At 44.2% G+C, this 27,481-nt stretch overlaps 1 protein-coding gene, 1 long non-coding RNA gene and 1 pseudogene across 3 annotated transcripts; 1 reads left to right on the top strand and 2 right to left on the bottom strand.

Moving 5' to 3' along the window:
- Positions 1-1,291: 1,291 nt before the first annotated feature.
- LOC311344758 (melatonin receptor type 1B pseudogene) lies at positions 1,292-9,862 on the bottom strand (annotated as a pseudogene). Its single transcript has 2 exons — positions 9,673-9,862; positions 1,292-2,157 (listed from the first exon to the last, which is right to left on the bottom strand). The product of its transcript is annotated as a melatonin receptor type 1B pseudogene (transcript).
- A 3,445-nt stretch (positions 9,863-13,307) lies between these two features.
- Positions 13,308-14,169, top strand: LOC311345550. The gene is made up of 4 exons (XR_014633685.1): positions 13,308-13,460; positions 13,602-13,642; positions 13,746-13,861; positions 13,962-14,169. It is a non-coding gene; the product is annotated as an uncharacterized lncRNA (long non-coding RNA).
- A 1,763-nt stretch (positions 14,170-15,932) lies between these two features.
- On the bottom strand, positions 15,933-27,063 carry neurl1b (neuralized E3 ubiquitin protein ligase 1B). Its single transcript, XM_084469711.1, has 6 exons — positions 26,826-27,063; positions 23,919-24,163; positions 23,195-23,528; positions 21,084-21,896; positions 17,115-17,240; positions 15,933-16,660 (listed from the first exon to the last, which is right to left on the bottom strand). The coding sequence occupies exons 1-6, from the start codon at positions 26,854-26,856 to the stop codon at positions 16,413-16,415; spliced, it is 1,797 nt and encodes a 598-aa protein (XP_084325837.1). The 5' UTR covers positions 26,857-27,063; the 3' UTR covers positions 15,933-16,412.
- Between the last annotated feature and the right edge of the window lie 418 nt (positions 27,064-27,481).

Raw genomic sequence — 27,481 nt, 5'->3', positions numbered from 1 at the left:
AGTGTAGGGTTTCTCACGGTGTTGCTGGGTAGAGCTTCGCCTTGATTTGTTAATCTGTGAAAAACCAAAGCCAGCTCAATCACCTTGCTATGAGTTACAATTGACAATAGAGCATCGCAATTGGAAAAAAATACTTGTCAGTTTAATGCCATTGCAGGCATATGTCATAACTACAGTTGTATACCAGTAATAAGTACAAATAACACAGTAATACCTTTTTGGGTGCCAATATATGAAAAATACCTTAATTGAATAAATGTTTGTCTATATCTGGAAATTTGAGTAATTCATTGCATTTACATTTACATTTAGGGCATTTAACAGACGCTTTTGTCCAAAGTGACTTACAACGGCTCATACACGCATTCACACACGGCGGAGTCAACCATGCAAGGCGACAGCCAGTTTGCCGTGAGCAGTAAAGGGTCTTGCTCAGGGACACCTCGACACTCTGACAGCCGGGAATCGAACACAATACAACTATAGGTAACCCAATTTTGACATATGAGAGGTAATTGAAAAAAATATTGTAGTGGGCGCAAACAGGATCAACCAGCCAGAAGACATGAGGCAAGTGTGAGAGAAAAACGTAATTTAGAAACTGGAAGTTGACCATATGTTGTCTTGGAATCGTCTGATTCTGAGTGGACTGCGATGGTGCTTTGACCCCTACATGTTTGTCGAGATGCCGCTTTTCCTCCAGAAAGACACATTCAAAGGTTTTTTTTGCACTAGATTTTAAACGTTAAAATCGAAAGAATCAAGGTTGTTATGCTGAAACCAAACAAGATCTTTCCTGCATTCGTTATTATTGTCAGCGATCATGTGACCGCATGCAAAGTAATGCAGTGGTTGGCTGTTCTGGATATGAGGTACACACAGTCAAGAGTGCTCAAGAAAGTGAGAGCTAGGAAAAATTGACGCTCCGTCTATTCAGTGCTGACACACAGGCTGCGGGGTTGGATGATTTGTACCCTTGGCTTTACATCATTGTCAATTTGTGCCCCAACAAAGCAGTATATTTAGTCTTTGGGATTATTCCCCTTGAGTTGGTCTTACTTGAGTTTGTGGCACTTCAGCACATTACAAATGTATAAGGTCTTCGCACGCAAACTCACACACACACACACACACACACACACACACACAACAACAACGTGAATGAGAATAGCATCTCAGCAAAAGGCACAAAATCATCCAAAAAAAAAAAAAAGTCTGAATAAAAAAATAAATCCTCCTGCGGCTCCATTGGAGATCGACTCCTCCGCAGCAAACGAACGCGGCCCCCCCCTCAAACGTCGGCCTCCGCCACGTTGTTGTTAGTCAAGGCCGGCGAGGGCTTAGTCCTCAGGCCCTCGGTGGGACACCTCGACGACTCGGCCCTGAGCAGGCGGGGCATGCACAGGGCCAGCACGATGGTCTTGTACTCCTTGCGGAAGTTCTGGTTGAGCAGCCCGTAGATGACGGCGTTGAGGCAGCTGTTGAAGTACGCCATGAAGTAGCTGGTGACAAACAGCCACTCGGGCAGGCTGGCCGCCACGCGCGACGGGTCCACGGCCACGGCCAGCCCGATGAGGTTGAGCGGCGCCCAGCACACGGCGAACAGCACAAACACCATGAACATGGTGAGGAAGTTCCTCACGTCGCTGGGCTTCACCTTGGCCCGCTGCGCCGGCTTGACGCGGTGCTTCACCTGGATCACCAGCACCCATATCCTCATGTAGCAGTAGGACACCACCAGCACCGGGACGAGGAAGTGGACCACCACCACCGACACCGTGTAGGACGAGCTGACCGTCTGGGCGAAGGTGCAGGAGTAGACGCGCGGGTCGTACCGCAGCGAGCCCACGAAGAAGTTGGGCACGGTGGCGACGGCGGTCAGCAGCCAGGTGAGGCCCAGGTAGAGGAAGGTGTTGCGGACGCTGTAGAGCCGGTCGTAGTGCAGGCTGTGGCAGATGTAGCAGTAGCGGTTGATGGCGATGGCCGTGATGTTGAAGATGGAGCCGATGACGCTGAGGCCCATGACGAAGCCGCTGGCCTGGCAGTGCAGGTCCCCCATGGTCCAGTCGTCGCGGACGATGGCCGTCAGCACCAAGGGGTACGGGTACACGGCCACCACCAGGTCCGCCACCGAGAGGCTCACCACGAAGATGTTTCCTGTGGGGGACAGCAAGGCGCGGTCATCTCCTCCCCGCGCTGCAGCGGCTTCACCGCGGCTAGCTGGCGACCAAGCTAATGCTTTTGACGTTTAACAGGTCACAGGGGAAATGTCAATGTCAATAATTATTTGATTTATATCTTTGGCTTTATTTTCTCTTCTTGAATGGCTTCAATCGATTCTCTTGGATGCAGCATTTCTCTGAAAGCGATGCTACAGTATAAGAAAGCCCTAATAAAAAACACTTAAATGCCAAATAACTTCCTGTGTGCCTGGGGTCTAATTTCCTGGCTGCGTGTGACCCTGGCTCTTGTATGACAAAATAAGTGAAAGAAAATGCTGTCTGACAGTATTACTGTGGTGCCGTCCGGGGGGAGAGTCTGAGATTGATCTTAACGTCTGCCAGAGCATGTCACTTAAAGCCCTGGCAGAATCAAATCCGCTTCAAAGGAGAAGACATTTACAGCAAACTGTGTTCATTTAGAAGTAATGTGTTGTGACAGCTCCTTATCACATATAAACATATATATATGTATATATATATATATATATATATATATATATATATATATATATGTGTGTGACATACGACATACGGCACAGAACATGAACAGACAGCAGCATGATGAGGCCGTCATCCGTGTCTGTTGCTCTTTGCTCTCTTGTGTGGTGGAGTTAATCCCTGAGTTAAACACTATCCCTACTGTTTGACAAAAGCACTTTTGACAATGGCCACAACAAAAACGCTAAAACTTCAACCATCTGCAATGAACACATGTCTACAACATAACCATAATACATTTATTTGTATTAAATGTTTGCTTTCTTCAAGTTACTTTACACTGGGGGATGAAGTGAGATCCTAATACTTTGTAACTTCGCTGTGAGTTGTAGCTACGCATTGGTTTGGCCCTGGAACACGGAGAAATGCCCACGCTGGAAGATGTGTGTGCTGTCGGAGAAGCATAAATACCTCCCAGTGAAGGTACATATGATTCCACCGCAAAACATTCCATCAAAACGGACGCTGGAGTCAGAATATGTTGGTAATCAGTTATTGATATCAAACTGTTGGGGAATATTCATAGCGTTTACAAGGCGATTTATCAGATCTCTCAAAATAAAATAAAAAATTCGACCTATCGCTCGAAAAAAGAAAGAAAGATTCAACCAATCTGATTGCTTGAAAAATATAGTTTTTTTAGACCAATCAGATCGCTCAAAATAATATTTATTTTTCGACAAATCTGATTGCTCAAAATAAAATATTTTCAGATTGCTCAAATAAAATATTTTTCAGATTGCTCAAAATAAAATATTTTTCAGATTGCTCAAAATAAAATATTTTTTCAGACCAATCAGATCCCTTGAAAAATACAATTTCTTTTGACCATTCAGATCGCTTGAAAAATATTTTTTCACTTTTTGGGAGTGATCTGATTGCTTGAAAACTATATATTTTGTGTTACCATTAAACTAATATTTACTGTATCTATCGGATTGAATCATATCGCAACGGATCGATAGAATATTGAATCGAATTGCATCCAATCGTTCCACATTAAAAAGTATTGTCCATGAATCATATTGTAGCGCTTGTATCTAGATATGCACTAGAGATGCACTACCCTATGTATATATATATATATATATACAGAGAGACAGAGAGAGAGAGAGAGAGAGAGAGAGAGAGAGAGAGAGAGAGAGAGAGAGAGAGAGAGAGAGAGAGAGAGAGAGAGGATGGAGAGAGCGAGCAAGCTTGTATCTAGATACGTATCGGAGCGTCCAATGAAGGAGAGATGCACTACCCTATGTATATACTGTATATATACAGAGAGAGCGAGAGAGAGAGAGAGAGAGAGAGAGAGAGAGAGAGAGAGAGAGAGAGGGAGAGAGAGAGAGAGAGAGAGGGATAGAGAGAGCGAGCGAGCTTGTATCTAGATATGTATCGGAGCGTCCAATGAAGGAGAGATGCACTACCCTATGTATATATATATATACGTATATATATATATATATATATATATATATACAGAGAGAGAGAGAGCAAGTGAGAGAGCGAGCGAGCGAGAGAGAGAGAGAGAGAGAGAGAGAGAGAGAGAGAGAGAGAGAGAGAGATAGTGGAGTTTAAGTATACAGAGTTAGTCCAAGAGTAAGTCTAAGGATTTAATATGAATAATGCTGTGTTGGCCCCCAGCCTGCTGTAGAAGAAGAAGCTGCCGTAACCATAACGACACACATGCTCACACACAAACACACACACACACTCACACACCAAAAAGCACGCACCCACACACACACACACACACACACACACACACAACCTTCTCCCCCTAAAAATAAACAAGCATTGGCCTCTTCATGTTTGCCGCAGCTCAGTGGTCCTTTCTGTCACAATGTGTTGTGTGAAAGCCCACTGAGCCGGCCGGCGGCATGTGTCACCGTGCAGAGGTTTGCATCCCAGCCTGACATCACGTGGGCTTCTGTATCTCTGCTGGAGATCCGCGGACACAAGACACGGACATTGGGTCTCGGCTCGCCTCGCCTCGCCTCTCCTCGTGGTTGCCTTTTTCCCGCGCTCTGATTCCCCACAAGTTTAGCGATGTGAGTGTGTGGTTGCCTGGAAACAACCCCTCCTATATACAGACTATTTACAGGACTGGCAAGGCTGGCAATCTCGCGCTCTCTCTCTCTCTTTCTCTCCCTCTCTATTTCACCCTCTCTCTCTCTCTCTCTCTCTCTCTCTCTCTCTCTCTCTCTCTCTCTCTCTCTCTCTCTCTCTCTCTCTCTCTCCCTCTCCTTCACCCTCCCCCTCCCTCTCTCTCTCTGTTTAATCTACCTGGCCGTCTTCTGTTCTCATCCTACCCAAAAGTGCCAGCACCAGGCTTTCTTGTTTAATGCAAAACAGACAATGCTAACAAAATATTTGGTTGGATTTTCTGCCCTGGAAACCATAATAGGGTCATTTGTTTGAGGAACCTGTTGTTCCTAGCTATTATTACCAAGTGTGTGAATGGAATGGAACATTATACCCTGGTTCCTCAAAGTTGATTTTGTCAAAGGGCACTGCACGCGAACCAACAGAGCTGAATACAGGCCCCTTGGCTCCGCTGACACAAATTGGCTCAGTGATTATCGAAATAGATGACCCAACCCAAAGAAAGTGGGTGGGTCATCACAAGTTTTTTGTGAAACATCTCTTATAAGGGACTCGGTGAAACAAAAGTATTCTTGCTTTGGCAGGAGGAGGATGAATGCCCCAGTGTATGAAACAGGTTCCATTATGACACACACACACACACACACACACACACACACAGATACACATGAATTCATGCATACACACATGCACACGCGCGCACTCACAAACAAACAGATACAGACACAGATAGAGACATGACCCACACATACACATCCACACACACGCGCGCGTGCGCACATGCTTGCACTTACATGACACGACTGCATTCAGAAAGCCAAACACATTGGGGACTTTATTGAAAGTCACCAATCGCCAAAGTCACCAAACCATTGGTGATCAATGGTATCTTTCACCTTTATTGAAAGATACATATCTTGTGCCCTCTTGTTTTGCCATCTTTAGGTGTGCGTTGTGAAAACCAAAACACACTGTTCAAACATAAAGACTGCATTCAAGAAACGCACCAAAAATGCACCCTCTTTTTGTTCACACCTTCCACCCTGTCACCCAACTTCTCATAAACACCTCGATCTGAAAAATAACTATTTAGGAATCGTTTAAAGATAGCCAACTCCAAATCTGCCAGTACACAGCCTTGGAACTCCTTGCTCATCAAAACAAATAACAATCCATAAATGTCTCCCCCGCGAGTTCCCGAAAAGCACCCAAAAATGTCTGTGTGTCTATGTGTGTATTTACCATATTGGCGGTGTAAGCATATTTGTTGCCCCCACATTGTCGATCAAGCAGTATGAAGCACACTGCAAAGAAGAAGAAGAAAAGTGCAAGCGGGTGGCAACAAGAGTCGGAATATATATAAATAGAGTCTGTATATACAGACTAAAATAAATATATATATAGGCCCATATATATATAATATTATAGAATAGAGTATAAGTCTATAAATATAGTCATTAGATTAAAAATCTATACATTTATTTATATATATATATATATACTTTTATAAATAGAGTGCAGGCCAAAACAGGCGAATGATAGCAGGAGCACAGGAGCAAAGATTGTGTGGACGAAGAGGTTTTGCATTCCTTTGCATGGCTTGCTTGCTTGCATGGCCCACGTCAATCCTCAAGCCTTGGGGCTTAGGTTTTCTCTGTCACATCCACCTTCTGCATCGCATCCACTTCAAAGACCCAGTGGAGACATACGATCAGCAGGCCAGACTGGCAGGAACACCATGCTTTGATTTATGCAGCCATATTTACTAACCCTATTTTTTTTAACCCTAACAAATTATGACGCAAACGTGTTGGCATCGCTTAACTCCAATCAATTGACAAAAGGGGGATTATCACTGCGAGTGCGTGCCACAAACCAGATGAGATTTCACTTGATGAGTAAGAGGATAGGAAGTAGCCCATGAGCAAGGGCAGAACCCATGTGATGAATTAATAGTGACTTGTTCACCAAGACGCATGTTCAAGGGACCAGTGAATTTATTTAATTTGATTTTGCATGGCTTCACATCATGTGGGTTGGCATCAGTACCCTTGACAAAGAGATTTCCAACCAATCCCTGGGTGTCTGACAATGTAACACTCAGTGGACGGGAGAGGATTCAGGCCACCAGAGCAGCACACGTTTCACATGTCCAGGACGCTGTCCGCGGGTAACGAGTGTGTATGGGAAGACAGAGCCTGTGTTTTTGCATTGATCCAGAGCACAGGGCGACAGGGAGACAGGGGAACAGGGAGGCAGGAAGACAGGGAGGCAGGGAGACAGAGGGGGGGGAGAGAGAGAGAAAGAGAGACTGAGGGAGAGAGGATAGAGAGAAGAGCAGCTGGAGGGCAAGGCAGTAACTTGCTAGTAGATAAGACAGGCTTAGGCATCTTGCCTGAGAGTAAAAAAAACAAAAACGTGTGTGTGTGCGTGTGTGCGTGTGCGTGCGTGCGTGCGTGTGCGTGCGTGCGTGCGTGCATGTGTGCGTGTGTGTGGTCGTTGGTGAGGGGGCGGGGGGTGATAAAGAGCTTACTCGTAAAAACACAGCTTAAATGTAATGTAGTGTAGCAGAAAGAGCCCAGGAAGCCTAGGAATGGATGGATGGATGAATATGTTGACGGATGGATGAATATGTGGATGGAAGGCTGGATGGATGGATGAATAAATATGTGCATGGATTGATGCCATATTCATCCATGGATGGATGAATATGGGAATGCATGGATGGGTAGATGGATGAATATGGGAATGGATGGATGGGTGGATGGATGAATATGGAAATGGATGGATGAATATGGGGATGGGTGAATGGGTGAATGGATGAATATGGGGATGGGTGAATGGGTGAATGGATGAATATGTGGATGGATGGATGGATGGATGGATGGATGGATGGGAAATCTATCATTTTTTAAGACCTACATTATGTTTTATAATGCGTTACATAATAATCTTAATAATATGCTACTTAATCCAGTTAAGTGATCCAGTGATCCACCGCTGAAGGTTTCAGCGGTGGATCACATGCACGCACATATAATGCCACGTCTGTACTTTGAGAATTCCCCATCCTCTCATTAATTTAGCCATTTAGATGCAGTCTTCCTGGGGGCCGTTGTGTAACACTGCGAGTGTGTCCCACCAGGGGTGGGGGGGGGGGGGCGGGTCCTCCACCCATGTGCTGGTGCACAATTGTACAATTAATTTATCTCAAATAGCGTAGAGAACAGATTGTGGAAGAAGATGTTGCATTACACAATTTGTGTAACCAATGAGCCAGCTGTTGGACAGGAACAAGGGCCGGTTTGATTTGGCAGGAGCATATTGATATGAATGCCTGTGGCCATTGCTGTAGTTATTGGCACATGATTGCTTTTCAATTTATCTCATCTAAACTTTCCATAAGCCTTTAAGTATGTAATACAGATGCCTTATGCATGAAGCATGACGGAAATCCAAAAACACATCACAACAACGCTCATTATTGCAGATATGTCATTTCCTCATGTAACCGCCTAATGCACTTGCTCTCATTAGGATCTGCGGAGGATCCTGCGTTGATTAAAAGCGTTCATCTCGTCATTTTTAGACATGCATCACAGGAAATTGTGCTTTCTATTTTGAGATCATCTGAGAAATCGGAATAACATCCGAGAGCTAAGCGTCTGAGACTCTGGTCTTGAGTCGGTGTCAGAGCTGATTGCAACAGAGCCAAAAACTCAACATGAAATCCGTAGAACCAATTGCAAAGCCGCACACCGCTCCGTGGTGAATATGATTTAGGAAACATATCTGGCCAAATGAAGGGCGCAATGCATCACTCAACTCATGGATAGAATAACTCATGCCAAACAATAAATATTGGCAACCAATTTTGTTTGCTCCATCTTCTTCAAATGATGTGCGGACAGAAATCAATATACTATTGATTTTTAATTTGAATTATTTACTCAATAGTAGGGTTTCTTACTATTGAATCAACCTACTCTATCTTCTCATCTCCTGTATTATTCATAAATGGAGAAAGATCCACGGCAATTCTACACAGGCAAGCGTGGAAGAATGGAACCAGAGCCTGAGAAATATAGACACCCTTCACAGAATACAAATGCAATGCAAACATGAAGAAGTTCAACCATTTGCAAAAACAATCGGCAAACAATTCTATATCGGAATACGTGGAAGTTTCTAATTGTATACATGTGCACGATCTTCCTCTCCTTCATGACAACCTCTCAACGGGAATACACCGTGGGCAGAGTAGCACATGAACACACTGTCTAACCTCGGGCCGTTCACACTGCAGCTCCTGACAGGGGGCTCTGAGTTATACGGGGTGCACACAAGCGAGGGATGATGAGCTGGATGGAGGGAGGCCAGGGGTTTAAGTATGAAGACAGAGGACTTGGAGAAGGTGGCTGTGGGGAGCAAGCCTGCCACTGTCTGTAAGGGCTCCAAGCTGGCTTCTTAAAGGCTGTTTCACCACCGCTTCAGGCCCAGGCTGAAGCAGTGAAACACACACACACACACACACACACACACACACACACACACACACACACACACACACAAACACATCACACCTGAGACAGGTGTACAATTTTTTAGTAACAGAGAGAGAGAGAGAGAGAGAGAGAGAGAGATGAAGAAGATCACATAAATGTGTCCATGTTATTGTCTTATGTTTAGTTTTTCTTATGCATCATTGCAACGAGGTTACTTAAGGTTAATTAAAGTGCTCTTCCAAACCTTCGAAATGCACGTTGTTAAACATAGAAAAGGAATCGGTTTCCCTAATTTGTCATGCATCTTAGTCATTAATACTGTCTTAAAGTTAGGAAACTTTCCAACTGACCTGCATTCCTCAGTTTTTTGTTTCTAAACACGGAAAGAATGACAAGAACATTGCCAACAATGTCAACCACTATAGTAAAGATCAGCACGCTGGCCAGCGCAGTGGACAACCCAGCGGGAGACTTCTGTGCCGGGTCGCTGTCATTGTGAGACAGGCAATTGATCGAGCTCACATTCGCTTGTATATCCATATCCGTCCTGATGCGACGTCCATTGACAAGACTTTCTGTTAATTAAAGAACTTCACAAATCAAAAGATGGAACTTTAAACAAAAAAAAAAAATAGCGAAACAATCTTCCGTCGGGCGCTGGTTCGACGCACTGTCCCCAGCCATGGTGCCTTACAGAGAGTAGGATAGCCTTTGTGGATAGTTCTTCAAAACAAGAAGGTGACCACGAGCGATTCATGACCGTCCATCGTCTTGCCCCTCGTGAACGACAGAAGGACTTCTGCAAGGCAAACCAAAAAACGACCAAAAAACGCTCCAACAACGGCGCGCCATTCGCTCTGTGCGTAAAGGAAACATAGAACCCTTTGCGTGGATCCTCAAGCGCGGGGGGTATGAGGAGGAAGCAGGTTCACGATTCATTCATAGAATGAAATCAATTTGGTAATATTGCATTCTGTTCGTGGATAGGTACACTGGTGCATGGCTGACAAGTCCCATTTTGGCACGTCAAGATAGCGCACGGGGGCACTGTTAGAATATCTCATCGTAAACCTGTCTTGACACACGGCTAGACTCATTCCCCTGCACACTTGCTACACCTTCACACCTTCCACACCTTCATTACAAGCCTGACTAATTCGAGCAGATAAAACTGGACTGACTCGTTATTATGGTATCTTGGTCTGGACAGCATGGAATTTGTTTTAGCATATATATATATATATATATATATATATATATATATTTATATATATACTGGGATATACTGTCATTGTCGACTTGTTTTTCTTCTTCAGTTTTAGTTTTCATGGAAATGGCGCCTTCGTGTGTCTATTGGTCACAACAACGTCCAGTGGATCCAAACAAATCAAACGTTGGTTTTGATCATCCACCCTATGAGTACAAGTTTTTTTAATTGGCCTAGTGAAAGCTATAGCCACTGCTAGGTCGACAGCATAAATTATTGAACGTGTGGGTAGAGTAGGAAGGAAGGCATTTGCATCACAAGGGGAATACCACTTGACAGGTCAGCGCGACTGGAAGCGTGCTGATTGACAACCTCGTGCATGACATCATGACAGCTGAATGATAACCCCCAACTGGCCGGTATAGATTTGACGTGTAAGTTTCTTGCAATTTTGATTGGACAATTTCATACTTTAGTTAAACAAAAAAAAGAGTTTTAAAGTACACCTGCCTAATGGCATATTTGACAGTTAATTGACAATACAATATTATAACATAATATAACATGTTTTTTATCAGTTTATTGCCATTAATATATTATTGATTACAGTTTCCCTACAACAGATTAAAGAGGGACTAGTCTGACCCGATGCATTGGTTGAACCAGTTTAGCCCTCTCGCTGCCATTTGCATTGGAATCCTCGGGTTGCAGCCAGCCATTGGTCCATCGAGGTATATGGTCCGTCCTTCAACTCAATTCAATACAAATCACAGCTCAAGCCGCACCCGATTTGCCTGACCAAATTGTTAGGTTATTCCCCCAGGCTCTTTTGTACAACAAAAGCGTCACAAGAGAGTATGGAAATGGAGGCCAGTGAGTGTGCTACGATGTGCAATGTCCTGAAACACATGGAACAACAGGTGCACTGGCCACTCCCTCAGCCACGGCATCCAGGAAGAACAGAGGAAAACCACATTGTTGTGCGATGAGGCGGAGTCAACTGAAAAACAAATAAAAGCTCACCTCACTCCTCCGCCAAAGCAACGACCTGTTCAACACACAACAACACACCAGAGATCCATTACCTTGTAACGCAAAAGAGCAACAGCAGACAAGCCATGAACATTCAGATCGCACTAGGGCTGTTCTGCCTTATTGGTAAGTTCTGCCTACATGCTTTTAATGTAACAATGTTTATACATAAACTATATTCTGGTTCCAGAAGTCATTGGAAACCATATACCTAATATGTAAATGTGTTCAAAATCGTTAATCATTTCACAGTTCTGGCACAAGGAATGACCACAACCATAGGTGCTCCTGAGGGGGTGAGACTTCTACCACATGACATGGCTTTATGCTTTCATTTGTTTTGATGTGTAGGCTTTGGTCCGATGCAAGTGAAGTAAATCTGATTTGGTCTACAGGAAAATCCTGCTTGTGAGAAATATCATCTGCCCGGATGTGAGAGATCCTTTATCCCGGTGTGTGCAACTGACGGCCACACATACCCAAATGAATGTGCACTTTGTTACGCCATCAGGTAGGCCGAGCCTTGTCTTTTGTTACTGTTGGTTTTGTGAGGCCTCCTTGGATATGTGGTGTTTGCTTGGCTAATCTGTGTTAATTTTATTCCTGCAGTCAAGGAAAAACCTCGGCTTTAATCCAAAGCAGAGGAAAATGTCCACTCTCAGACTGATGGTCCAATTATCTGGACACCTGTGATGCTACTACTATGGCGAGGGTTGATTCAACAAACTCAATGATCATTTGTTGAGAGGGAAAAGTTTTTTAGTGATTAAAATTGTTACTCAAGGTGATATCAACAATATAAACAAAATAATTGTTATGATTATGTTTTTATGATTGATTGCGTTTCATTTGAATTTGTATTCAAAGTTATTTTCATATATGACATGTTTTTCTTATTGTCTTTCTTTTTCTCAATTGATGTTTAAATGACTTCAATATAACGATAAGAAGACCAGACCTTTGTACAACATACCTAACATGATTATTGGACTGTTAATTGCTCTGGTTTATGGACACAGGCCTATTATTGATCATTAAAATATATAATTTATAATCAGGCAATTTTGTTTGCTGTTGTTTCTATGTGGTTATCTCTAGGTATAAACCTAAAAATGAATTAATTATGAATTTCTGTATTAGGCCTATTTCATAGATAGCCATACTGCTAAAAAAAAAAAAAAAAGCCTATTGATCTATCAATCTTTTAATCCCCATGTAGCATATATAGCATCAGGAAATAACATTAAGAAAAGGGTCGTATTGAAGAAGTTTATTCAAAAGATTATACTTAATTATATATTGGCTAGACTAAGCCAATTGTTTAGGACTACTGCACACTTTCCGTGGAAAGAACAAGGATTTATGCTTTTTAGGATCAATGTCGGCGAAGAGAGGATCATGAATGTAGGGCAATTTCCGGTTTGTACACCAGTTAAGTCCCGGAGCGAGTAGAATATAAGAACATAACAAGAATAAGATAACAACAACGATAACTACAACCACAACAAGGTGAATTATTATTGAGTTTGATGATTAATTGGACAGAGCAATATCGGTGGAATAGCACCAGAAATGGACATCCATCTATCGAAAGTCCCGCCTACTCTCTCTCCCTTTCGCCAATAACGCCTTTTTGACCCATGATGTCCCTGGCGTTGCGTCGTTAGACGTTAACAGCTGGGAGCGAGGTTACAGACTCCATGTCCAACAACGGGGCGTTAAAAATGCATAAACAACACTGTTGTGTAATGAGGTGGAGTCAGTCGAAACGAATACAACTTGCCAGTCACACGGTAGAATTCACGACCTTTTACAACACGAGAGATTCATACAACGCAAGTCGCAGCAGCAGAAGCATTATGAACATGTGGAGTGCACTGGGCCTGTTGTGCCTTATATGTGAGTTCCGCCTTTACGTGCTTGACATGTTGTAGCCTACATGTGTTGACTAGAAACTGTATTCCGTGGCCAAAAAAAAATCAAAGAAACATGTGAACAATCGGTCTTATCCAACATTAATTGTGAACGATCCTTTTACAGTTCTTGCACATGGAATGACCACAGCGGACGACTCTCAAGGGGTGAGACATTCAGGACATTACGTTGGCATTATGTTTGTTGTTTGAGGTAGGCTCAAGGGCTTCGTCGATTCATTTTTTGTTCGATCTGATTTTTGACTTGTAGGTGCAGCCATTGTGTCAGGACTATGTGTTACCGTTCTGTACACGTGAATATGAACCGGTTTGTGGAACCGATGGCAACAACTACTCGAATGAATGCATGTTGTGTTTGGCCATATCGTAAGCTGAATTTTATTAATTTATTAATTTATTTTTTTACTTTGGAATTTTGTGTTTTCCAAGGTTAATATATATATATATACATTTTATTCCCACACAGTGAAGGACCAAAGACCGACATTTTAATCAAAAGCAGAGGACCATGTTAAGGGTGCAAACGATCCCACACCATATCCCATGATGTAGGCCTACTGCTACTGGACCTAGGCCTATGTTAAAAAGAAATGGTGCCGCGGAATAAACACACCGTGAAACAGAATAAACACAATGGGCATGAAGTTTAAATTAAACATTATTTTAAACTTTTATTTTGGCTCCTAGTGTTCTACATAATGTTGACTGGACATTTGTTCTTCTGTTTTCTTAATCCATTTTTAATTGAACTGGTTGACATCTTTTATTTAATATATTTTTGACACTCATAAAGTTTCCCAGCAAATAACTTCAATGTGAATTGCATTTGTGTTTTAACTGCATATGGAAATACATCTTTGGACAAGTGTGTAAGAAAGGGTGCAATATATATTGAGTTATGTGGAAAAGCATGCCCATAAACATGGATTGAGACCAAACCGATCGCGTGTGTGCGTTTATATCATTGAAGGATTATTCTGTGGCTGTGTTTGTTGTTGAAAAACCTGTTCTGACCTAACCTTTACACCGTCGATGTTGTGCAAACATAAATAGTATGTAGTATGGCCAACAGTAGGCCTACGTAAGTAGTAAGTGGCGCCAGTATATTTTCTAGAATTAAACAAAATATATGGATTAAGTTGCAGGAAACACTTATTTTTGTTTGCAACAAACTTTGGACATTACTTATCTTCATTGGGGGCACTGTTGATAAGGTTGACAAGGACACAGCTGGGCTGTGTTGTATGAGCCATCTCTGCTCCTTCCTAAGAAAATAGTTACTGACTGAATTTATTAAAGTTCAGATTCAGGGGGAATGGGTGGATATTTTGTGTGTGCTTCCCTTTACAAAGCTCATTGGTGCCCCAGCTGCTTTACAAAAATCTCACCAAACGGCATTATGCTTGTTCAAATCAAAATGTTTGGGTGTCTGCCATGCATGGCACCAGTGACTCGTTTATTCTTTGCCTGTGACACATTGTTACCACAACTTCTTAACACTTAAGGGTATTGCTTGTTTTTGCATCATTGTTCAGTCAGTAAGTTGCATAGAGCTGCATAGGTAATGCATTAATGGCCACATCATTTAAAAAACTGGTCAATAAGTTGTGGGTTATGGCAAGGCCCCATATTTGCTAGCCATCTCATGTCAATACTACAAAACAAATGTCTATAACATTACTAAAAATCAATATTCTAATTCTGTGTTTATTCAATTTAAGTTGTAGAAATGAAAATGGCGATATCAATCCTACATAGTTCCAACCAGTTAAGATGAACCCATTCATTTTCAAACCAATGTTTTTTTCATCCACACGGAAAAACATGTTCGTTTTAGTCGGTAGAGAACATCTAAAACTCTTAATGTACTCTAATCCAACCCTTGTGTCATGCCAGAAATACATTGTCTTTCAGTGCATGAAAAAATATTTCTTGTTTTTCTTGAGTATCTTCAGAGTTATTATCCTGGAACAATACAAAGACATTTAAGGCACTAAAAGTGGAAAAAACGTCTCAGATCTGGATTAAAGAATTAATATATATTAAATATTAATATAGGCATTTTTTATTTCTTTTTAATTTAAAAAAATGTTTGTCTTACTAACCAAACAAAAATTCTAATTCCTGCTTGCTTTTCATTTCCAAATACATTTATCCACCACATAAAACATTTTGTGTGTGTTTGTGTGTGTCAGCAATGAATCATTTAAAATGTATAGCTTCCTATAGCAATAGATTTTCTTTAAAGTTACGTCTGCAAATGGACAAATGTCTAAGGCGCTTAAAGTCAAACACTATTGGTAAGTGGTACTATATATATATATATATATATATATATATATATATATATATACTGTATATATATATATATATATACACACACACACACACACACACACACACACACACACACACACACACACACACACACAACATACATATACACTAAACATACACTATATCTGTATTAATCTGCTGTAACATCTATTAACACAAAATAAACGAAAAGGAAATGAACTGGGTCAAAAATAACTTGAGGACTAAATATTCATCGCAGGGCATCTCCTGCTCAGCCTACGCACACAAAGTAGACAGAAAATGAGCACAGCAGGAGAGATAAGGTCCAAGGCTGTGCATAGTAGGTAGCCTTATCTGTTGCAGTTAGTCTCCACACAGTTCTGGCTCACAATAGAAGCCACACACTTGCCTTTATAGATCAACACACAGACCAGTCGCTGCAATTGTTTGCAATGTTCACTGAAATCATTGATTTCAAAAGCAAAGGCACAATTGTGGCATGTAGTGGATCACTTCAAGTTTGTATTTTTGAATCCGCCAAGCCTGAGAAACAAACGGGAGACAGGGGAGCTGGCAGCATCAAGGCATCCACCATCCCCCCATAAGTTGTATTGCATAATCAGGGCCGGTACGTCTTGATGACGTCTTTGATGGGCCTGCGGCAGATGGGGCAGCAGGCGTTCATCTGTCTCTTGAGCTTCAGCCCGCACTCGTGGCACAGACACATGTGTCCGCAGGTGTAGATGACAGTGTCCACGTCCTGGTCGAAGCACACCGTGCACTCCCCGCTCTTCCCCGGCAATGGCAGCTCTGGAGCGGAGAGGCATGGAGACAACGGGGGGCTGAGAGGGGAGCTGGGGGCCGTGACTGTCGAGGGAGCAGCGAGAGGAAGGAGACAGATGAAGAGGAGGAGGAGGAGACAAGAGAAGGAGATATATAAGGAATCATAGTTTTTTGTAAGCTAACCAGTTACCACTTCTTGAATGGACAAAATCCAGGGCCAGGTGTATCCCATAATGCACTTTCATTATAACCCACCATAAAAAACTGTAGTAGGCCCTATAGTTTACCAAATGGTGGCCACTAGCCACTAAGGGCAGTTGCAGACAATCTCCACACGAGTATTGACCATTTATTCTCAAACTTTAGTCTATACCGTTCTAAACTCTATTTAACCTATGTGATATATTTCTATGTGATCAACATAACATCCAGCATCAAGAGCTACATCCCCCAATGCTGATACTGGCGTTCTGAGACAGAAAAAGGGAAGCATGTTGATCTCATTTGCTCAACCGGACAACGGGATTCAGCCACGCACCCAGTGAGGACTCGGAGGCAGAGGAGGATCTGTTGACACTGAAAGCCAGGTCTGAATCACTGTCCTCTGGGCCGCTGCTCGGAGAGCCACTGGGAGACACGGAGAGAGGGGAAGACTGGAGAGTCCCTGCGGCAAGGGGAAGAAATGGAGAAGAATGTTGGAGAGTGTTAAGGCTGGATAATAAACAAAGAGAAGAATAGACTTCTCTTGTTCGGATTGTCGGTAAAAGGAGCACATTTAAACATTGAAAGTGTAAGTTTTATAAGATCCCCCTTTCTTCTAAACAGCTCTTTTGTCCTGGCATGTCATGTAAGAATACCATCATATTTGTGCCTTCACATATTTGGGGCGGGGCGGTGGGGGGGATTTATACGTCACATTATGTTGACACAAATCAATCACATGATGTTAGGCTATAAGAGACAGACTATTCCGAGGATGTAGTCCTTGGGCCAGTCCAGATATCGGTATCACTTGAGTGGGCAAAACCTTACCTGTACTAAATTGTTTTTAGGGTCAATATAAGTAAATTAAAATATGATAGACTTTTCACAGGAGCAGCTTTTTATATTTTTTTGACATTTTGTCATTTTCCTCTATAGGCGGATTTTCATTAATTCCAAAAAGAACATAGACAGCTAATAGCACATTAAAAGTCATATAACACTCTTTTTGGACATCACACTGCTCCTTTTTTATAAATAAAACAAAATTGTGTCTAATTAAATGAGTTGATCATTTCATTTTTACACTATTACATGTAAAAACACAATATTCATTCGTCTATTTAAGAGACTTACGTCGTTGCGTAATAATGAATCCAACTTAAGTTGAAGGCAGCAGCAACCTGTTGCGGAAACAGGTATCATCCACTGTTCTTGCTGAGGGCAGCAGAACGCAGACAACATCTCCCAAATCTAGACTTAGCCAAAGACTTGTATGAGGGAGAAATTCCACCAGTGCAGTATCATCGCTGTTGATGAAGTGAGTGTGGCCTATTACTTGGTGATGGAGCAGTTCTTTCAGGAATCAAAGCTGAATGGGACACAGCTGTCACAGCTGACTGGTAAGAACTAACTTTTTATTGCATGTTAAGGGTTATGAAAATGCATACAATATATATATGCATGTGCATGAGTATTTAAAGAAGCATTTTACATTGTTTAGTGACTTCTTTCGAGACAACTATATTTTTTTCATTGCATGAAGGCAGTGACTTAAGGTATTATGCAGGGGTGTAGCGCTACTATTAGAAGTGGGGGGAGCACATCTATACCATTTTTACACTTTTAATTACATGTAAAAATAAAATATTCATTTGTCTATTTCAGAGACTCACGTCATTGCGTAAAAATTCTCAGATATTGGGAAAAAAACACGCAACAAAGGGCAAGCCAAGGATGTAGTTCTGAAGGCTGATAGGAATCTGTTTGGCCACATGATTTTGGTGGCCCAGAGCCGAGAACTACACATGAGAGATGTGTTAGCACATCCCCTGGGACCAGTGCCATGGACCCTAGCTAATGCGGATGGATCTCTTCGTAAAACGAACAAAGCAGCTCTTGCCAGAGAGTTGGAGAAGAGTGTTGCCCCAGCAGAAGTAATCCCCAAACCATCAACAACCATCATCGATGGAATGAGCCTGGTGCAAAAAATGAAAGGGAACGACAAGACATTTGCACAGCTGGCAGAATCAACCTTAGCCAAGGTCTTGCATGAAGGTGGCGATAGTGAACGGATTGATGTTGTCTTTGATGTTTACAAGGACATGTCAATCAAACATTCAGAAAGGGCAAACAGAGGTGCAGACATTGGGATCCAGTTTAAAAACATAGTTTCTGGCCACAATATCCAGCAGTGGAGGAAACTTCTCTGCAGCGCTGCCAACAAAACCAGTCTCATCAAGTTCTTGGTGGAGGAATGGAAACGGCCTGAGCACAGAGATAAACTACAGGTCAAGACACTGTATGTTACTTGTGAAGAAGTCTGCTTCAAAATCACTAAGGACCAGTGGGAGGAGGTAACACAATTGAGATCTTCTCAGGAGGAAGCTGACACCCGCATGCTATTGCATGCTCTCCATGCAGCAGAGTCTGGCTACAAGGCAGCGATCATCATAGCTGATGACACAGATGTTCTGGTGCTGTCTCTTGGTTTCAGCAAGGACATCCCATGCCCTGTGTACCAAAAATGTGGCACACAGAACAGGACAAGATTTCTGGACATCACTAAACTTTGTCAATCACTCGGTGAAAGTGTGGCTGGTGCCTTGATTGGCATGCATGCATTCACCGGTTGTGACACGGTAAGTGCATTTGCAGGACGTGGGAAAATGGGCACCTTCAAACGATTGAAATCAGACAGGACATACCAGGAAGCCTTCCTTGAGCTGGGCCGTGCTTGGACTGTCTCCGATGAGCTCTTCAAGAAGCTGGAGGAAATCACTTGCCACATGTATGTACCCTCTACGCAGACTACAGATGTCAATCTTCTTCGCTACCAACTTTTCTGCACCAGACGTGGGGAGGTAGAGTCCAGCCAGCTTCCACCATGTCAGGATTGCTTATTTATGCATTCAGTTCGTGCCAACTATCAGGCTGCTATCTGGAGACGGTCTCTTCAAACCCAGCCATCTGTACCAAGCCCCAAGCACCATGGATGGACCACAAATGATGAAGGGCAGCTGGATATACAGTGGATGCGTGGTTCCCCAGCACCAGATGCTGTCTTGCAGTTGCTATCTTGCAAGTGTGTGAGGTCATGCAAACTACCTGAGTGCACATGTCTCAACAATGGGCTGAAGTGCACAAACCTGTGCAAATTACAAACCTGTGCCAACCAATGCAGTGAGGAAGAGCCCCCTGCACACCTGACAGACTCAGATGTAGATGAAGATACTGATGTTGATTAAAAAATTATGATCGTAAGGGGCCAATCATAATTGACCCTCTGTGACTCAGTGGCACTATGATGTTAACTGACATTGTAACATTTTTTCTGTTCTCATCTGTTATGTTGTTATACTTTGTTTTCATCTGATCTCATAATAAAGTAGTCTTGTTATGCTGCTTTTATGTCCTGTGTCTGTATGCTGTGCCGTCAATGCTGAATTTCCCCCGATCTGTCTGTCTGTCTGTCTGTCTGTCTGTCTGTCTGTCCTCTGCACTTATTGAATAAGGTATTGGGAAGAAATATAATTTGTCAAAAAGTATCCTTAATTAGCAACTACATTGCAATGATTTAGAACCTAAAATCGGCTAATTTAAGCTTATATATTTACACCTGTATTAGATAAATTACTTGAAAGACTACTTAAGGGTTTATTACAAGTCTCTATGGCTGGCCAATAGTTCAAACACACCCAAAGAAGAGGATATAATGAAAGAAAGATGATTTCCAGGGAATGCAATTTTTCGTTTTTGAACAGCAGCAGTCTATTACTTTAAGAGGTGATAAATACTATAAAGCTGCCAGTCAGCAAGGTCTATCATATCAAAACTTAATCTAGGGATGTATAGGAATAAAAAAATCACAACTAGAATTTGCCCACCCAGGTGATACCGATATGTGAAATTTTGGGTCTTGGCCCAAGGACTAATGATCGGTTTGGAAAAATAGGGCAAAGTCCAAAACCACACAAGGACACAAAGTCCTCAATTGACTGAAAGTGGTCTGTTTAATATTAATAGGCAGGGGGGGTTTTCACAAAACATGGCAGAATGTGACTTTTGTGCTTATTTTAATCAGTCGTACTGTCATACTGTACTGTATTGGTCACAAGCCCCCCCCCCAAAAAAAAATACAACCTAAATAAACAAGCCCTATCCGCATTAACAACATAATACAAATAAAGACAACCAGAATCCAAAACAAACGGGCCGGCCACAAAAAGAGGCTAGAACTCCCCTTAAACCCGCATGCCTCCGTTCCTCCGTTCGGACCCCTCCCCTGTACCCGGGACCCCCTTACCCAGTATGCGCAGTCGGTTGACGGCGCCGTGCAGCGTGAAGAACGCCCAGAGGGCCTGCGACGCGTCCACGCAGAGCAGCCGGCCCCGCCGCGCCCCGTTCACCCCGTGGTGCACCTCGCCGTTGGCCCGCAGCGTGAAGCTGAGCACGTCGCCGGAGCACGGCACCGCCACGCCGCGGTGCACCGCCCAGTACTCCTTGCGCCCCAGCAGCAGCTGCGGGTCGGCCGGCAGCTCCCCGGCGTGGAGCCCCGACGGGTCGCAGGACGTCAGGCCGAACAGCAGCGCCCCGGAGTAGGGCAGGCCCAGGTGGCCCACCTCCACGTGCACCGTCTCGTCGGCGCGCAGGGGCCGGTCGCCGAACACCAGCGCGCGGCCGCTGTCCGGGAAGTGGACGCAGGCGGCCGAGCGGTCCGCCGACAGGACGACGTCCGAGCCGCGCACCGGGTGGAAGTGCAGGTCGTTGTCCAGCGGCGAGGGGAGGCCCGGCTTGGCCGGGCGGGGGCCGGGCGCGGGGCCGGCGGAGCTGCTGGCGCTGGAGGGGGGGCTGGAGGTGGAGGTGGAGGTGGAGGTGGAGGAGGAGGAGGAGGAGGAGGTAGTGGTGGTGGAGGAGCTGGAGGTGGGGGAGGCGCAGCAGGGGGTGAGCTGGCTGTAGCCGTTGAGCTGCAAGGTCGCGATCTTGGCGGCGGCGGCCTGGTTGTGCTCCAGCTGGTTGTTGTTGTAGTTGGCCGAGTCGTGGCTGCTCTGCGGCAGATAGGCGCTGAGACGCGCCGCCGACAGACAGCTGGACGCCACGCTCTCGGCAAACGTGCTCTCTGTGAAGGACAGAATGATACAGAGGGACTATATGTCAGGCTTTTATAATGCAGTAACATCATTAGAGATAAGCCCAGGACATTGATTCTTCGAGTCTATTGTAGGAATCCTGCCGTTTTTTTTAAATGTGGAACAATTCTTTGCCGTGGGTCTTAACATTTTTGGTTCCCACATCAGTCATGATTTAAAAAGTCAGCCCTCAAACACTTAAGAGCTGTTGACTCAGACGACTGTGTGTGTATTTTTTCGGTAACAAGACGGCATGTTCAAAGAGAAATTAAATTGTTTCAAAATGTCATGATTTCCTTTATAGATTATGAGGGTTTTTTCCTCTAAACAAAAAATCAGTGTGAGTAGCTCTTGGCTGGCACGCTCTCTCTACTCTCTCATGAGAAGGGATGCTCTCGCACACTGGCCCCTGACCAAGGCCCCTGGGATCAGCCTTCCTGACCAAACATGGCCATAGGATCTATCAGACTGAAGATAAACAAACCCAGAGAGCGACAGGGTGGCGGTCCGAGTGGTGGGGGCGGCACGGGCTGGGAGGGGTCGGGGGAGGGACTACAGCATAGTGAGGGAGGAGGGGGCGAGTGAGGGAGAGAGGGAGGGAGGGAGAGAGAAAGTGGCCGGCGGGAAAACATTAAGTTGACATATTTAAGAAAATTCCAGCGCAGAGAGGTTATTGTGAGTGTTGAAGATGGTTTACAACGGTGGTCTGGTTTCTGGTTATCTGCAGGGCTACTTTTCCTAGAGAGTGGGGTCTGTTAGAACTCCAGTCACAGAAAAAATCTCTCTCTCTCTCTCTCTCTCTCTCTCTCTCTCTCTCTCTCTCTCTCTCTCTCTCTGCTCTCTCTCTCTCTCTCTCTCTCTCTCTCTCTCTCTCTCTCTCTCTCTCTCTCTCTCTCTCTCTCTCTCTCTCTCTCTCTACACTCTATTCCTGTGGGCCTCTCTGGCTAAGCAGCCCTCTGAGGGACCGTCAGCCCGGAGCTTAATTTAGACGTGAATATGTTGACACTGTAACCGTTCCCAAACCCCACGGTCTGACACAGCCATGACTGGCGTGTATTTACATCTAGGCCAGCACTGTCGCTATTTCCAACTCTGGTCGCAAGAAAAATGACAGGACGTGCTTAAAAAAAAAAAAGAAGAAAACCCATCGAAAAAAATGGCCAACCCAAATATCAGCTAATGATTGGCTGTTTCTTTCTCCGTTTTTTTTTTTTTTTCAACACACAAACAATATTTCACCGGTTTGGACCGGGTCGGTCCGAGTCAGCGAACGCCGACGGCCGCTCACCGAGCAACGTGACTTCCTGCGTGATCCCGTAGATGTCGACGATGGCCCACAGCGGGCAGCCGATGCTCAGCCCGCAGTGGAAGAGGACGGGCTCGCCGTCGTTGATGCTGTAGAACACCCTGCCGTGGCGGTCGGCCCAGAACGACAGCACGTTGTCCTTCTGGGCCAGCCTCTCGGGCAGGGCCTTGGCCCAGTAGCCCGGCCGCGTCACCAGGTCGGGGCAGGCGTACTTGGGGATCTCCGCCGAGGTCAGCTCGCTGGGGTCCAGGCTGGTGAAGCCAAAGCGCAGCGCGCCGCTCCAGCCCGTGTGCACGCCGCTGAGGCGCAGTCGCACCTGCACGAGGCGCGTGGAACAAATGTTAGACCTTTTTTCCGTCTTTCTTTAAAATGTGACCTATTTACACCACCGCGTGTGAGTGTGATTAGCCGTTACAAGCCGTTTTGAAAATCCGCCTCATCTGGCATCACAAGTGGGCGTGTCCACCTAGATGTGTGCTGGACGGATCAGTCTACCGGCCTACCCAGTGGACTGTAGCAGACGTTGCTCTGCTATCCATCACACATCTAGGTGGACACGCCCACTTGTGATGCCAGATGAGGCGGATTTTCAAAACGGCTTGTAACGGCTAATCATATTTACACCTGGTGGTGGCTGGAGGTCACCTTTAAGGGCAATTTGGTCATGAGGAAGGGGTGAATCCTTAACCTGTGTGCCCACACTGACCTTCTCATACAGACGCACAGGTCTGTGGCTGAAGGTGACGCCATTACAGAAGCTGTTTTTGCGCGTGGCGCGGCGTAGCTGGCCGTCCAGACGGACGTTCTTGCCCTTGGCGTGGGGGTGGAAGCGCGGCGACTCGAGGCTGAGGCTGGCCGGAGGAGCAGGGGTCCGTCTCTCCACACTTGACCCGCTGTTGGGAAGGATGTAGTACTGCCTCTTTGCCACTGGGCGGTGTTGTAGGGTCGCATCTGCAAAGGGCACAGAGAGAGAAAATGGAAAAAACGACGGCAGTTATTGGCTTATTGTACTTACACGATGTTTAAACATTATGCTTGAACATGGTGATCCACTAACCGTGGTGGATAAAGCACAAAGCCCGTGTAGACACAGTGGTGTGGAGAACAGAGCTGTTGCTTCTAAACATACATTTTTCAGTGCCCACAGACTCGTCAACTATATTGCTTGGACTGACAGAGAGCCGTTTGTCAGAATGTAAGCCACATCTACGAACAAACTGGTGACCCTCACCACTTCTGAGACTGTATAAAAATAAATAAAATGTAAACAGTGTCCCTGAAATGTATACACACTCTATCCCATCGTCTCTCCGGAATTAGTAACACACGAAGAGTGGCACGCTAAACATACATGTAACAGTATGCTTGTTAAACAACATCCAACCTTTTGTGTTAGTATTTTGAGAGGATATGTCTTCTACTATATAAAGGATCCTTGGCCTGGAGCTCTGAACACATTCTGAATGGCCCCTTTCATTGCTCAACAGTCATTAAATGGACCAAACAGACAATGGCCTGTTTTTAGTTTAACGTCATATATTACCTTAAGGAGTCCATATATCGTTTTAGACAAGACTATGCAAGATTATTCATATTAATAAATGCTGCATTACATTATTTGGTCTGCTTGCATGTTTCAGATAGTGGTCCCCCACATATTACATGGTTTGGGTTTCACTCTGTAGTGGTGACTGAATGGGGCCCTCCCCGAGGCAAAACGTTCATCCTGTCACGCAGTGATTACATTTCTGTTTATGACTCTGCGTGCGGCCAATATGTCAGTGAAATGTACCACAGTACATTTCCCAAATTAGACATTATCTCTGATTATATTCTAAACTATGAGCCAGCAGTAAAAACATCTGCAACATCTCAAACGATCCGCTTGTGTTCCCCCCCTCTCCCCGTGCAAAAAACACACCCACTGAGTGGTGAGAGCGACGGAGGTTGTACGTATACATAATGTACACAGGGAGTGGAAAGTACAGGCTACACGTCTCAGTCCAAACTACCTTACTGACAGAGAGAGGCACCGGTTGTGAGTGGGTGTGTGTGTGTGGGAGGGGGTGTTAAGTAATAAAAGCATCAAACACAGCGGTGACTGAATATAGACAGCCCAGCTGCCCTTATTAGATGAAACAATAGGTCATTGACCATGGAGAAATAGCTTTTCAGGCACAGTCAATGTCAAGCGTTGGACCAATGCTGCCGCCTTCCATCAGGTTTATTTTGCTTTTGTTTGGCCATCATGGGATCAGTGGTGTAGTGGACGTTTCTGGCATTAGTTAGGGGGAATGGATAAATCCTGTAAACAGGATTTATCATGAGGGCTGTAGGCCCAAGAAAGTGAAACAGGGTCACTTTGTGAGTTAAAAATGAAACAGTTGATTTTGTTATCTGTGTTTAGGGTGACCCAATGGTGGACTCTCAATGTCTACAAGTAAACTGCTACTATTAACAACAAGGTGTATTTCTTGTACGAAAAGGCCCATTAATGAAAACAATTATAATATGCAGTAGGCCTACCTTCAGGGATAAAATAAATGTAGCTAAGACTTAACTTTGGAATTTGCTTTGGAATGGAATGTAGTGTCGATCATTTATTAATGTCCCTCATTTTAGAATTCCTCAAGTAAAGTAGGACTACACGTAGCTAAGAATCATACTTAAGTAGCACTACACTCAAGCACTTTCCAAACCTGGCGATTGCTTGTAATAGGATGGTCCGAAAGACTGCTGACAGGCAGAGAGAGGACAACAACAAAAAGAGAGAGGATTGGCTTGGGCAGCTGGTGAGATTAACACTGTCACAAACACAGTCTTTCCAAGTAGGCTAGTTATGAGTGGAAGCACACGTGATCAAATTATTATGGAATAAATATTGTGGTTTATTAGCCTAATTATTTCCCCCAATTCATTAGCCTTAGTTATTTAAAAAGGACTAGGTTCTCCACAACTCTGCTTCAAAACAGTTTATATAAATTATAGCCTACAAGTCCACACCTAGATGTGCTAGCCAGGAGCAGTGACCCAACTACTAATCCGAATCGATCCGTGTAGGGCGAACTGTGAGCAACAGTCAATTATTCAACTGATGTAGGCTACATTGAGCATTATTCAAAAACACAACAATCCAATACAAAAAGGGAAGTTATGCAAACATCAAATAATATAGCTATACAACTATTGTTTACGCGTTGGAAACATCACTTGTGAGGGCGATACCGTTTATAAAGAGAAGGCAATTGTGCCTCCTCTATCACTCAACAAGGAGAATACAATAGTCCTAATGAAAAAAAAAAAAATGCGTGAACCGTGAACCCTAATCGGCAGGAATATGGTTATTATATGAAATCCCCACTCAAGCGTATATTTTGCGGGAATAACGCGCGGAGCGTCTCCCTCGCCTTGAAGCGCCGAGCGCGCTTCTCTGCAGCGTCTCCAAGACGTTTGACAGTAGCGAACACACCGAAGCACGAGTCGCGACATGAGGACCAGCCATGCTTCCAACATGTTGCAAAAACATCAACAACTATAAAACTCGTTGGATTACAGCATGTAACTTACAAAAAACATTTGCATCTTATATTATACGGTGTTCGACATGTCTTACCTACTAAAGGCTTAGGTGTCGTATTCCCCATTATATCCACCAATTCCTCGCACCGGTTGGCAAGTTAATTTGGAATTCAGCGCTCTGTCCATCTATGTATGTATCCCCTTTACACACGGCGTGATGAAATGTAGGCTACTACCCTTTCAACCTGAGTACCAATCCCTTTCGTTTGCGGTGGGTCTTCGCTCTGAAGCATGTAGACACACTGCTCTTATCTTAACCCCATGTCGCTGCGACTACCAGGCAGATCTAAGGGCTCTCAGAGTGATTTGCTAACTAGCTCACAGCTGCAGCCCCCCACCCCTCCTTCTTCAGTAGTACACATTTCTCCTCTGTACCCGACTTCAGAGATATAACTGAGAGGGCTCTTCCAGTTCCGATCCAATGTTAGCTACTAATAATTAAAACATGTGCTGCTGCTCTAACGCATTGCTAAACAGAACTTCCACCCTTCATCAGCATCAGCATCATCGTTCCTTTAGTGTGTAGGATGCGATATTAAATATTTTTCGAGATTCAACACACCCCTTCCCACATTCAACACTGTGTTCACCAGGGATGCATGAAGTTGAGCATGTATACATGCAACATGCTGTAAACCTGATACCACTCATTGAAAAAACATGACCTTTCTGCCATGAGCAGTCGTTTGG

Source organism: Micromesistius poutassou (genome assembly GCF_964030765.1).
Source record: "Micromesistius poutassou genome assembly, chromosome: 6".
Taxonomy (NCBI): domain Eukaryota; kingdom Metazoa; phylum Chordata; class Actinopteri; order Gadiformes; family Gadidae; genus Micromesistius; species Micromesistius poutassou.
Note: the sequence above shows the minus strand (reverse complement) of the source record. Positions and strands in the feature narration are given on the sequence as shown.